Raw genomic sequence first — 13,892 nt, 5'->3', positions numbered from 1 at the left:
GATATTGTTTAGTTCAACTGCAAATGCGATGAAAAGCATTCATTTCGAGAGGACTGGGACGTAAAAGCATTGACGTCTTCTCTGGTTTAATACGTCACTGGTGAGGTCAAATTTGGAGTTTTGTGAGCAGGTATCGATCGCTTATCTCACAGGGGCTGTGAGACGTTAGATAAGGTTCACGGGAATGATAACGGGATTGGACGTGGTATTATAGGAGGAGTATTTGACAACTCCGGGAGACAGAACACCCACACACAGCGATTCAGGAACAGCTTCTTCCCCTGCCCCATCACATCTTTCAACGCGTCAGCACTAACTCGACATTTCTACGGTGTTTATTAATATTTGCAATTGACATTAATTGTACATCTTTGTGCCGTACTGATGCTTCAAAAGAACAAATTCCAGGGGTTATAAGCGTCAGATAATAATTGAAATAGCGATTCCGGTGGAAAACATCCGATAGGGTGGACAGGACACTTGGCATTTTGGTCTTCACCAGTCACACTGAGTACAGGAGTCGGGAGGTCACGTTGCTGTGGGACAAGACGTCGGTGAGGCCGCCCTGATTTAGGAAAAATGTCAGTGTAATGGATATATTGTACAGGGAGTTCTACGGGGACATTGTCGAAAATCGGAGGACTGAGTTAGGGTGGGTAAGAGGAAAGGTTGGATCTTTATTCCCTGGAGCGTAGTTATAACGTTACAGAGTTCCATAAACCCGAGAGGGGCACAGACAGTGGGAATGCGGGCAGATTGTCAACCAGGGTTGGGTTGTCGTGAACCAGACCGCTAGGATTGATGTGAGAGAGAGTGGAAAGGAGAAAGTGAGTGGAAAGGAGAAAGTGAGAGAAAGATCAGAGAGACGGAGGGTTTAGAGAGAACGGGAAGGGGAGGTACAGAGTGCCTGAGAGAGGGAAGAGGTGAGACGTGGGCAGTGGGAGCAGAGAAAGAGCGGGCGGAGAAAGTTCGAGGTAATAAGGGGAGCTGAGGGGTAGAGAGAAAGGTAGAGGGAACTAGGAAGAGCGGGACGGGGTGGGGGGGGGATGGCCAGAACGAAGAGGATCGACGGCGAGAGGGGTTTGTCGGTGTGTGGTGGGGAGAATATGATGGCGACAAGTGAAGCAGATGGAGTAGGAGGGAGGGGCAGAGAGGGTGAGGAGAGAATTTGACAGGATTTAGGAGTGAGAGTGAAGGGGAGAGAAGGAAGTAAAAATGGGGGTAGTCACTTGATTCATGTCGACTCCACTGGCTGTTGGCAGAGATCCTGGATCTTTTCAGGAATATCCGGGAACAAAGGTGCCGACCTCTCGCAGATGAAACTCCAATCACCATCACAAGTGTTACTACTTCCGCACTGCCTGCAGACGGGCGTTCCAGAGGTCCCCTTGTACAGGAGATTCCAGCTCTCATTCCTATCCAGGAGGGTTAAAAAAATTCAACAGAGAAAAAGCAGCTTCAGTAGAGGACCCGAGTGGAGTCCGTCCCCAAGATAATCCCATGAATTCGATCTCTCCTAATTGCCTGTGTGAGTCCCCAAGTTCATCCTATTGAACCACTCTCCCCCCACGGCCCCATGTCAGTACCCAGGCAGACACCACGGTCCCAATGTCTCCCCACAATCCTGTGTCAGTTCCCTAACTAATTGTACTGACCCAATATCTCCCCACTGCCCTGTATACCCCAATCTAATCCCACCGAACCGCTTCGGAATAAAGATCCAAACCGCTTCCCCATCACAGTCCCCTTTCAGTCCCCACACGAATCGAACAGGCCCACCGTCCTCCCTCTGATCTGTTTCAGTCCCCGAACTCATCCCACTCAACCACTCTCTCCCCACAGCCCCGTACCGGTACCCAGATAAATACCACGGTCCCAGTGTCTCCCCACAATCCTGTGTCAGTCCCCAAACTAATCGTACTGACCCAATATTTCCTCACAGCCCCGTATCCCCCAAACTAATCCCACCGAACCGCTTCCCCATCACAGTCCCCTTTCAGTCCCCATACGAATCGAACAGGCCCACCGTCCTCCCTTTGATCTGTTTCAGTCCCCGAACAAACCCCACTGTCCCTCCGTCTCCCCAAAGAATTATGGCTGTCTCGAAATGAATCCCGCTGTTCCACACTCTTCCCTCAGCCCTGTCTGGTTCCAGGTTCATCTCGTTGCCCCTTCCTCTACCCAGAGCTTCGTGTCTGTCTCCTGACATATCCCACTACTCCGCGCTTTTCCCATAGCCTCTGGTCCGCCTCCCGACTTATACAACTGGCACCCTCTCCCCCACATCCTTGCCTCAGTTCGCAAAATAATCCCGTTCACTCACTGTGTGTGCGTCACGCTGCATCGGTCTCCAAACTAATCCAGTTGTCCTACTCTCGCCCCTCAGATCCATGTCATTCACTAAACTAATCCCACTGTTGCTCCCTCTCCTCACAGCCCGGCGACTATCTCCAAAATGATCCCACAGCACCGCGCTGTCCTCACCAGCATGCGTCAGTACCAAAATAATTTCTGTGCACTGATCTCTCCCCACTGGCCTCTGGCAGTTTCCGAAATATTCCCACTGCCCTGTCCTTCCCCGACAGACACGTGTGGGTCCCAAAATGCTCCCATTGTACCACCCTACCCCCTACCCACGTACAGTCTACAAACAAATCACAATGCCTCTCCGTTTTACGATAAAACTACTTCAGTCCGTAAACTAATCCCATTTTCTCCCATCAGGACAATGTCAATAACCAATCTTCACCCCACAGATTAGTGATAATCTCACCTGTTTTCGCATTTTTCAATCCAGTAAACAAGGTTGTTGTCCAGAAGATTGTGGGATGCAAAGCGCTGGGAAGTTAAATTTACTTGATTAATACCAAAAATTGAAAACTATCTACGTACCTTCCCTAAACTGATTATAACAGGAATCTGTGATGGGACGGTGTGGAGGGAGATGCACTCTGTGTCTGACCCCGGGAGTGTGTGATGGGACGGTGTGGATGGAGATGCACTCTGTGTCTGACCCCGGGAGTGTGTGATGGGGCGTTGTGGAGGGAGATTCACTCGGTGTCTGACCCCGTGAGCGTCTGGTGGGACGTTGTGGAGGGAGATTTACTTTTTGTCTGACCCCGGGAGTGTGTGATGATTCCTGTGTTACTGTGGGATCTTCTCGTGCTGTGACACATACCGATTCATCACTTGAATTGATTTCCAGCAGCCTTGAATCACGGTTTGAACATTCTTGCTTCGCTCTGGGGAAAGATGTTTCAAACGTGGATACGTAATAACACCGGTCTTTATTTGTGACCCAGTCCTCGGAACACGTTTGCTCTGGAAATCAGGAACAAGGAACGGTGACACAAAGAGTGAATCTCCCTTCACACTTCCCCATCACACACACTGGGGGTGACACACACAGTGAAATTGCCTCCACGCGGTCACATCACGCACACCTGAAGTCAGGCACAGAGTGAATATCCCTCCGCAACGTCCCATCGTAAATTAACAAGTATCAGACAGGGTGAAGTTTCCTTCACACCATCCATCACACACGCCTGGGGTCAAGACACAGAGTGAATAGAACATAGGATAACACAGCAGAGTACAGTCCCTGTGGCCCACAATGTTGTGCCAACACTTAAACCCTGCCTCCCATATAACTCCCCCCCACCATAATTTTCTCCATGTACCTGTCTAGTAAGCTCTTAAATTTAATGAGTGTATCTGCCTCCAACACAGAATCAGGAAGTGCATTCCCCGCACCTACTGCTCTCTGAGTGAAAGACCTTCCTCTAATATCCCCCTTCAATTTCCCACCCCTTAACTTAAAGACATGTCCTCTTGTGTTGAGCAGTGGTGACACGGTGAAGAGGCGCTGGTTATCCACTCTATCTATTCCACTTAATAACTTGTCTACCTCTATCATGTCTCCTGTCCAGGCATGCGTCAGCGTTCCCTGTGTGAGACACACGTATCACCCCACTCCCAAAATCTCTCACCCACCACCCTTCCCGCTGTAGTTTCTCATCACATGCTCACTGTGCCAAACACAGAGTCCCATCATACATACACGGGGTGGGACACAGATTTATGATCCCTGCACCGTCCGATCACACACTAACACGGCCAGACGCAGATTGAATCTCTCTCTCCACGGACCCATCACACACTCCAGGCGTCAGACGTGGAGTGAAGCTTCGTGCACACTGACATTTATAAACGGCCGGGGTCAGACGTGGAGTGAAGCTCCGTGCTCACTGCCTTTTATAAACGCCCGGTGTCAGACGTGGAGTGAAGCTCCGTGCACACTGCCTTTTATAAACGCCCGGGGTCAGACGTGGAGTGAAGCTCCGTGCACACTGCCTTTTATAAACGCCCGGGGTCAGACGTGGAGTGAAGCTCCGTGCACACTGCCTTTTATAAACGCCCGGGGTCAGACGTGGAGTGAAGCTCCGTGCACACTGCCTTTTATAAACGCCCGGTCTCAGACGTGGAGTGAAGCTCCGTGCACACTGCCTTTTATAAACGCCAGGGGTCAGACGTGGAGTGAAGCTCCGTGCACACTGCCTTTTATAAACGCCCGGCGTCAGGCGTGGAGTGAAGCTCCGTGCACACTGCCTTTTATAAACGCCCGGGGTCAGACGTGGAGTGAAGCTCCGTGCACCCTGCCTTTTATAAACGCCCGGGGTCAGACGTGGAGTGAAGCTCCGTGCACCCTGCCTTTTATAAACGCCCGGGGTCAGACGTGCAGTGAAGCTCCGTGCACACTGCCTTTTATAAACGCCCGGGGTCAGACGTGGAGTGAAGCTCCGTGCACCCTGCCTTTTATAAACACCGGGGTCAGACGTGGAGTGAAGCTCCGTGCACACAGCCTTTTATAAACGCCCGGGGTGAGACGTGGAGTGAAGCTCCGTGCACACTGCCTTTTATAAACGCCCGGGGTCGGACGTGGAGTGAAGCTCCATGCACACTGCCTTTTATAAACGCCCGGGGTGAGACGTGGAGTGAAGCTCCGTGCACACTGCCTTTTATAAACGCCCGGGGTCAGACGTGGAGTGAAGCTCCGTGCACACTGCCTTTTATAAACGCCCGGGGTCAGACGTGGAGTGAAGCTCCGTGCACACTGCCTTTTATAAACACCCGGGGTCAGACGTGGAGTGAAGCTCCGTGCACCCTGCCTTTTATAAACACCGGGGTCAGACGTGGAGTGAAGCTCCGTGCACACAGCCTTTTATAAACGCCCGGGGTGAGACGTGGAGTGAAGCTCCGTGCACACTGCCTTTTATAAACGCCCGGGGTCGGACGTGGAGTGAAGCTCCATGCACACTGCCTTTTATAAACGCCCGGGGTGAGACGTGGAGTGAAGCTCCGTGCACACTGCCTTTTATAAACGCCCGGGGTCAGACGTGGAGTGAAGCTCCGTGCACACTGCCTTTTATAAACGCCCGGGGTCAGACGTGGAGTGAAGCTCCGTGCACACTGCCTTTTATAAACGCCCGGGGTCAGACTTGGAGTGAAGCTCCGTGCACACTGCCTTTTATAAACGCCCGGGGTCAGACGTGGAGTGAAACTCCGTGCACGCTGCCTTTTATAAACGCCAGGCGTCAGACGTGGAGAGAAGCTCCATGCACACTGACTTTTATAAACGCACGGGGTCAGATGTGGAGTGAAGCTCCCTGCACACTGCCGTTTATAAACGCCCTGGGGTCAGACATGGAGTGAAGCTTCGGCCTACATTGGATTCTGAGTGTTACTACTTCCACATCGTCTCAGCACGCACTCCCGGGGTCAGACACAGAGTAAAGCTCCCTCAGCACCGCCCCTCACACACTCCTGTATCAGAGAACAGAACTTAGATCCTCTACAAGTCCAATCACACATAACTTGATTAGACACAATGTGAATCTCTCTCTCCGTGGCCCCATCACACACTCCAGCGGACAGACACAGATAGGAACTCCCTCAGCGCACACGACTCATATTGGTGTACGAGTGATTCTCCATCGTCTGCTTCTCAACGCTCCACATAGCAAATTTCAGGCACGGAGTGAAGCTTCCTCCACACGACCCAATCTCACACTCCCGAGTATAGCACAGTGTGAATCTCCATCCTTACGTCCCATCACACACTCGGGATCAGAGACAGAGGGAAGCTGCCTCCACAGGACCCCATCTCACACTCCCGAGTATAGCACAGTGTGAATTTCGAACCTTACGTCGCATCACACATTTCCTGGCGGGTCACAGAGTGAGGCTCTCTCTGAACCGTTCCATCACACCCACCTGTGTTTTCACACAAAGCGAAGCTCCGCCCACACCCTTCCATGGCACACCCACGGGGGCAGACACCCTCCACAATATCCAATCAGATAATCCGTTGTCACATAGAATAAACGCCCATCTGCACCGTCCCATCACACACTCCCGGAATCAAACACATACTGAAGCTGTCTCTCCACGATCCCACCACACACTCCCGGATTCAGACACAGAATGAATCCCTCTCTGCAACGTCCCATCACTCACTCCCGGATTCAGAGACAGAATGAATCCCTCTCTGCAACGTCCCATCACTCACTCCCGGATTCAGAGACAGAGTGAATCCCTCTCTGCAACGTCCCATCACTCACTCCCGGATTCAGACACAGAATGAATCCCTCTCTGCAACGTCCCACCACACACTCCCGGATTCAGACACAGAATGAATCCCTCTCTGCAACGTCCCATCACACACTCCCGGATTCAGACACAGAATGAATCCCTCTCTGCAACGACCCATCACTCGCTCCCGGATTCAGAGACAGACTTAAGCTCTCTCCACGATCCCACCACACACTCCCGGATTCAGAGTGAAACTATCTCCACGGTGCCATAACACACTTCAGGGGTCAGACATGAGGTATATCTCTCTGTGCAGTGTCCCATCACACGATCTCGCTGTCAGACATAGAGTGAATGTGGATCCATACTGTCCCATCAGACATTCCCGGAGTGATACATCAAGTGAAGCTGTAGTGTTACGTCTCACAATCCCGTGTTCAGACACAGAGTGAATCCACCTCCACAACGTCCCATCACACTCTCCTGGATTCAGTGACAGAGTGAAACTCCCTCAACGCAGTCCCATCATTCTCGCCGGGTCAAACACAGAGTGAATCACCCTCCATACCATCTCATCACACACTCCCGATGTCAAGCACAAAGTGACGCTTCCTCTCTCCATGCCTGCCCTGTGATGAGGAGCAGGTGAAAGAGGGGGGTGATGCCTCACCTCTTCTGCTGGTCAACAACTCACAGATTTGAGCCTTGGTTTCGTTGACAGATCTGTACTTCGTTTCCATCTCAGTGAACTGGTGACGGAGATCGCTGTTCATTCGTTTAAGAACGGACAGATTCGAGGTTCGGTGACATATTTCGTAAGACTGACGAATCTGTGATACTGAGAGAGATGGTGAAGGATGTTGAGCGTTTACAGTGACACGTGAGTCAGCGTCACGCTACCGACCGGGTTACGGAGAGTGTTGTGTCAGTGTCACGGTGAAGGGTGTCACAGTGAAGGATGTGCCGGTGGCACAGTGAGAGGCGTCGGCGCCACCTTCAGTGGCGTGTCTGTGTCTCTCTGAGGGGTATATCAATGTCCCGGTGAAGGTTTTGTTGTTGTTACAATGGGGGTCAGCGTCAGTGTCGTGCGAGGAATGTCCGAGTTGCTGTGAGTGACGTGTCGGTGTCACTGTGATAGGAGATTCTGTGCTCCGGCGGGAAGTGTGCCGGGTCACAATGAGGTTTATTTCGATGTCAAGGCGAGGAAAATATTAGGGTGAGAGGCCTTGTGTTGTCACCGTGGGTGGAGTATCTGTGTCACAGTGTGGCGTGTGTTGGTCTCACCGAGAGGGGTATGTCTGTGTCACGGTGAGGGATATGTCCTGGCCACAGTTTGTGTGAGAGGGTCACGCTGAGGTGTGTGATGGTGTCACAGAGAGTACTATGGCGGTGTCATTGTGAATTTAGGTGTTGGTATAACGTTCAGGGTTTGCCTATGTCAAGGTGAGGTGCGGGTAATTGCCTCAGTGAGCGGTGCATTTGTGTAATGTTGAGAGGCGATACCGTCACGGTATGGGGTGTTACAGTGACTTCTGAGTCTTTGTCACGGTGCGGGGCGGAGCAGATCACGTTGAGGAGCGTGATGATGTCACGGTGTACGGTACATCAGTGTCACGGTGAAGAGCGTGTCGGTGTCACTGTGAGGTGTGTTTCAGTGTCCCATTGAGGAGTTTATCAGTCAGGGGCATGTCGATGTTACTGAAGGGTACCATGCGGTCAGTGTGACTGCCATGTGCGTGTCCCGGCGATGGTCATGTCAGTGTCGCGGTTAGGAGTCTATCTGTCTCTCGTTGAAGGTCGTGACTGTGCTACAGTATCAGCATTGTTGATGTTATGGTGAATGGCGTGTCGGTGTCAGGACGAGTCTTGATTGTGTTACGGTAAAGGCCGCGTTTTTATCACGGTTACTGTGTGCCCGTCTTATGGAACATAGAACATAGAATAATACAGTACAATCCTTTCGGCCCACACTGTTTTGTCGACGCTTAAACCAAGCGTCACATATAAACCCTCATTTCAAATTCCTCTCTATACCTGTCCTGTAGTCTCTTAAATTAAACTAGTCTATCTGCCTCCACCACTGACTCAGGCAGTGCATTCCACGCGCCAACCACTCTCTGAGTGAAAAACCTTGCTCTGATATCCCCCTTGAACTTCCCACCCCTTACCTTAAAGCCATGTCTTCTTGTATTCAGAAGTGGTGCCCTGGGGAAGAGGCGCTGGCTGTCCACTCTATCTATTCCTCTTAATATCATGTATACCTCTATCAGGTCTCCTCTCATCCTCATTCTCTCCAAAGAGCAAAGCCCTAACTCTCTTAATCTCTGTTCATAATGCATACTCTGTAAACCAGGCAACATCCTGGTAAATCTCCTCTGTACCCTTTCCATTGCTTCCACATCCTTCCTCCAATGAGGGGACCAGAATTGGACACAGTACTCCAAGTGTAGCCTAACCAGATTTTTATGGAGCTGCATCATTACATCGCGACTCTTAAACTCTATCCCTCGACTAATGAAAGGTAACACTCCATAAGCTTTCATAACTGCCCTATCTACCTGTGAGGCAACTTTTAGGGATCTGTAGACATATACCCGCAGATCCCTCGGCTCCTCCACAGTGACAGTTATCCTGCCATTTACATTGTACTCTGCCTTAGAGTTTGTCTTTCCAAACTGTACCACCTCACACTTCTCCGAGAGGAACTGCATCTGCCGCTTCTCAGCCCACTTCTGCATCTTGTCAATGTCTCTCTGCAATCTTCGACAATCCTCCACACGATCCACAACACCACAAACCTTGTGTCGTTTGAAAACTTGCCAACCCAGACTTCTACCTCCACTACGGGTCGTTAGTCAAATTCAGGAAAAGTAGGGGTCCCAGAACCGATCTTTTTGGGAAACCACTAGTAACAGCCCTCTAATCCGAATGTACTCCCTCCACCACGACCCTCTGCTTTCTTCAGGCAAGCCAATTCTGAACCCACCTGCCAAACTTCCCTGGAGCCCATGCCTTCTGTCTTTCTGAATAAGCCTACCGCGTGGAACCTTATCAAATGTAGGTTCCGGTAAGTTTTGTTTCGTTAGTTTAGAGTAGAGAGAATACCAGGCAGGATGCTGGAATGCTCTTCTTGCAGGATGGGGGAAGTCAGGGAGAACTCCGCTGTCCCTGACAACGACACCTGCAGCAAGTGCATCCAGTTCCAACTCCTAACAAATCGAGTTACGGAACTGGAGCAGGAGCTGGATTACCTTCGGATCATTCCCGAGAATGAGGAGATTATAGATAGTAGTTTCAGGGAGGTAGTTACGGCAAAGAAGCAGGTCACAGGTAATTGGGTTATCGTCAGGCGAGGAAGGGGGGAAGGGCAGACAGAGCAGAGACACCCTGTGGCCATTCCCCTCAACAACATGTATACAGATTTGGATGCTGTTGGGAGGGATGACTTACCTGGGACAAGCTGCGGTTGCCGGATCTCTGGCATTGAGTCTGGTTCTGCAGGGCAGAAGGGAGGGGGCAGATGAGGAGAGCGGTAGTGATAGGGGACTCGATAGTCAGAGGTACAGACCGGAGGGTCTGTAGTCCTGACGGAGACTCCCAGATGGTTTGTTGCCTCCCGGGTGCCAGGGTCAGGGATTTCTCTGATGGAGTGCACAGCATTCTGAAATGGAAGGATGAGCAGCCAGATGCCATGGTTCTCCTCGGTACAAATGACGTAGGAAGAAAGAGTGAGGAGCTCCTGAAGAGTGAGCTATGGAGAGTTCGGTAGGAGGTTAAAAAGCAGGACCTCGAGAGTAGTGATCTCAAGATTACTTCCTGTGCCACGTGCCAGTGAGGGTAAGTGTAAGATGATCTGGAGGATGAACACGTGGTTGAGGATCTGGTATGGGGGCAGGGTTTCAGATTTTTGGATCTTTGGGATCTCCTCTGAGCAGGTGAGACCTGTACAATAGAGAAGGGTTACACCTGAACTACAGGGGGACCCATATCCTTGCAGGGAGGTTTGCTAGTGCAATGGCGGATGGTTTAAATTAGATTTGCAAGGGGATGGGAGCCAGAGTGCCAGTGCAGATAGTGGAGCCGGGAGTGAAAATATATGATGTTAAAAGTTCATGCAAAGTCAGAAATAGAAGAGCTGTGTGTGGTGGTAATAATCTTCTGCGGTTTGCCTACATAAAAGCGAGGAGTATTTTGAGGAAGGCAGACGACCTGAGGGCGTGGATTAACACATGGAATTATGACTTCATAGCCATTAGAGAACCTTGTCTATAGGAGGAGCAGGACTAGCAGCTTCATGTTCCAGGGATACGAATTTTCAGAGGTGGTAGAGATAAAGGGTTGAAGGGTGTGTGTTGGAATTGCTAGTCAAGGAAAATGTTACAGTAGTGCTCAGGCAGGATAGATTAGAGGGCTTGTCTACCGAGGTCATCTCGGTGGAACTGAGAAACAGGAATGGTATGACCACATTAATGGGATTGTATTTCACAACACGCAATAGTCAGCGAGAATTGAAGCTGCAAAACTGCAGAGAGATAGCAGACAACTTCAGGAAACATAAAGTTCTGATAGTAAGAGATTTCCATTTTCCACATATTGTTGGGGCTCCCATACTGACTGGTCAGATTTTGTAAAATGTGATCAGGAAAGTTTTCTAAATCAATATATAGAGGTACCAACTAGATAGGATGCAATAGTAGATTTCCTATAAGGAAACGAGTTAGGACAAGTGACGGGAGTGTGTGTAGGGGAACACTTCGGGTCTAATGATCATAACACCATTATTTTCAACTTGGCCATGGATAAAGATAGATCAGGTCTTCGGGTTGATGTACTAAACTGGAAAAAGCGGAAATTTGAAGAAATGAGAAAGGATCGAAAAAGCGTGGATTGGAAATCTGATAAAGAAGAAGAAAGAGATGAATGAAAGTTATAGGCAACAAGGAGCAACTAAGGTGCTTGAGGAGTATAAAATTGAGGGATAAAATTGGTCCTCTTGAAGAGCAGAGCATTCAGCTATGTATGGAACCAAAATAAATGGGGGAGATTTTAACTGATTTTTTTTAGCATCTCTATTTACTAAGGAATTGCAAGGAGCCTCTGGAAATAAGGCAAACAAGTAGTGAGGTCACAGAACCTCAACAGTTAAAGAGGAGTTTGGGCTTGCTGTCTTGAAGCAAATCAGAGTAGATAAATTCCCGTGAGCAGACAGAGTATTCCCTTGGTCCTTGAAGGAGAGTAGTGTTGAAATTTCTGGGGCCCTGGCAGATATATAAAAAAGTTGGTATCGACGGGTGAGGTGCTGGAGGATTGGAGGGTACCTCATGTTGTTCCGTTGTTTAAAAAAAAACTGTAAATGTAATCCGGGAAATTATAGGCCGGTATGTGCGACGTCAGTAGTAGGTAACCAATTGGAAGGAGAACTAAGATATATGATCTACAGACTGTAACTTATTAGGCAGAGACAACATGGCTTTGTGCGTGGTAGGTCATGTTTAACCAATCTATTAAAATTTTTCGAGGAGGTTACCAGGAAAGTGGATGAAGGGAAGGCAGAGGATGTTGTATACATGGACTTCAGTAAGGCCTTTAACAAGGTCCCGCAAGAGAGGTTAATTAGGAAGATTCAGTCGCTAGGTATTTATGGTGAGGTAGTAAATTGGATTAGACATTGGCTCAATGGAAGAAGCCAGAGAGTAGTAGTGGAGGATTGGTTCTCTGAGTGGAGGCCTGTGACTAGTGGTGTGCCAGAGGAATCAGTGCTGTGTCCATTGTTATTTGCCATCTATATTAATGATCTGGATGATAATGTGGTGAATTGGATCAGCAAATAATACAAAGATTGGAGGTGTAGTGGACAGTGAGGAAGATTTTGAAAGCTTGCAGAGGGAATTAGACCAGCTGGAAAAGTGGGATGACGAATGGAAGATGGAGTTTAATGCAGACAAGTGTGAGGTATTGCACTTTGGAAGGAAAAACCAAGGTTGAACATACAAGGTAAATGGTAGGACACTGAGGAGTGCAGTAGATCAGGGGGATCTGTGAATACAGATGAATAATTTTCTAAAAGTGGCGTCACAGGTAGATAGGGTCGTAAACAGAGCTTTCGGCACTTTGACCTTTATAAATCAAAGGATTGAGAATAAGAGTTGGAATGTTATGGCGAGGTTTTATAAGACATTGATGAGGCCGAATTTGAGTGTTCCATTTAGTTTTGGTCACCTAATTAGAGGAAGATATTAATAAGGTTGAAAGAGCGCAGAGAAGGTGTACAAGGATGTTGCCGGGACTTGAGAAACTGAGTTACAGAGGAAGGTTGAATAGATTATGACTTTATTCCCTGGAGCGTGAAGAATGAGGGGAGATTTGATAGAGGTGTATAAAATTATGATAGGTATAGATAGAGTGAATGCAAGCAAGCTTTTTCAACTGAGTTTACGGGAGAAAAAAAGAATCGAAGGACATGGGTTAAGGGTGAAGGGCTAAAAGTTTAAAGGGCACATTAGTGGGGGCTTCTTCACACAGTGTGTAGTGGGAGTGTGGAATGAGCCGCCATTTAATGTGGTGAATGCAGGCTTACTTTTATCATTTATGAAAAGCCTGGACTGGTACATGGATGAGAGGTGTGTGGAGGGATATGGTCTAGCTGCAGGTCAGTGGGACGAGGCAGTAAAAATAGGTCTGAAGAGCTAAAGAGCCTGCTTCTGTGCTGTAATGTTCTATGGTTGGCAGTTGTGTGTCGGTATCACTTTGAGCGATGTGTTGGTGGGGGCTGTGTCGGGGTCACGGTGAGGTATGTGTCATAGTACTTATAAGTGGCCAGTCAGTACCACAGTGAGGGGTGTCTTGGTATCACAGTGAAGGTGTTTCGGGGTAATGTTGGTAATGTGTCACTGTTACAATAGCCATTCTTATTCTCTGCGGTTTGGTCGTTGCGACCGGTGTGAAACTCACCATGAATCCTCCAGCAGATACCCGTGATAATGAGGGTCGCTGTTAAAACGCAGATAAGCCATATGCTTGAGTCTGATCGGTCTCACTGCCCATGCCGTCTGTGGAAAAAAAAAAATCGTTTCGTGACTTTGTTCATCGTCATTTTCCCTGATCTAATCCACCGCTGCTGTGTATAAATTATACTGTCTATTCCAGGCAGCGCCCCGGTGAATTTCTTCTGCATTCTCTCCGAAGACCCCCACACTCTTCCCGTAAAGAGGCGACAAGAAACTAGTTTGTGGACTCGGAAACTGGAGACTCTGTCCCAATTCCCGTCGCTCGTTTCCTCGGCTCTCCTCATCATTCACAAT

At 49.2% G+C, this 13,892-nt stretch overlaps 1 protein-coding gene across 1 annotated transcript; it reads right to left on the bottom strand.

Moving 5' to 3' along the window:
* Positions 1-382: 382 nt before the first annotated feature.
* On the bottom strand, positions 383-13,613 carry LOC140720449 (oxidized low-density lipoprotein receptor 1-like). The gene is made up of 6 exons (XM_073035303.1): positions 13,543-13,613; positions 7,262-7,429; positions 3,179-3,321; positions 2,774-2,838; positions 1,230-1,415; positions 383-565 (listed from the first exon to the last, which is right to left on the bottom strand). The coding sequence occupies exons 2-5, from the start codon at positions 7,362-7,364 to the stop codon at positions 1,235-1,237; spliced, it is 492 nt and encodes a 163-aa protein (XP_072891404.1). The 5' UTR covers positions 7,365-7,429; positions 13,543-13,613; the 3' UTR covers positions 383-565; positions 1,230-1,234.
* Positions 13,614-13,892: the final 279 nt, after the last annotated feature.

This window comes from Hemitrygon akajei, unplaced genomic scaffold, assembly GCF_048418815.1.
Source record: "Hemitrygon akajei unplaced genomic scaffold, sHemAka1.3 Scf000042, whole genome shotgun sequence".
NCBI lineage: Eukaryota > Metazoa > Chordata > Chondrichthyes > Myliobatiformes > Dasyatidae > Hemitrygon > Hemitrygon akajei.
Note: the sequence above shows the minus strand (reverse complement) of the source record. Positions and strands in the feature narration are given on the sequence as shown.

Bases quoted from the DNA above. Each gene is read 5' to 3' on its own strand.
- LOC140720449 (XM_073035303.1), bottom strand. From the start codon at position 7,364: ATGAACAGCGATCTCCGTCACCAGTTCACTGAGATGGAAACGAAGTAC. The intron at 2,839-3,178 runs GTATGTGTCACA...TTAACTTCCCAG, and splicing joins TCAATTCAAGTGATGAATCG to CGCTTTGCATCCCACAATCT. The intron at 1,416-2,773 runs GTGAGATTATCA...CCTCCTGGATAG, and splicing joins ATTGAAAAATGCGAAAACAG to GAATGAGAGCTGGAATCTCC.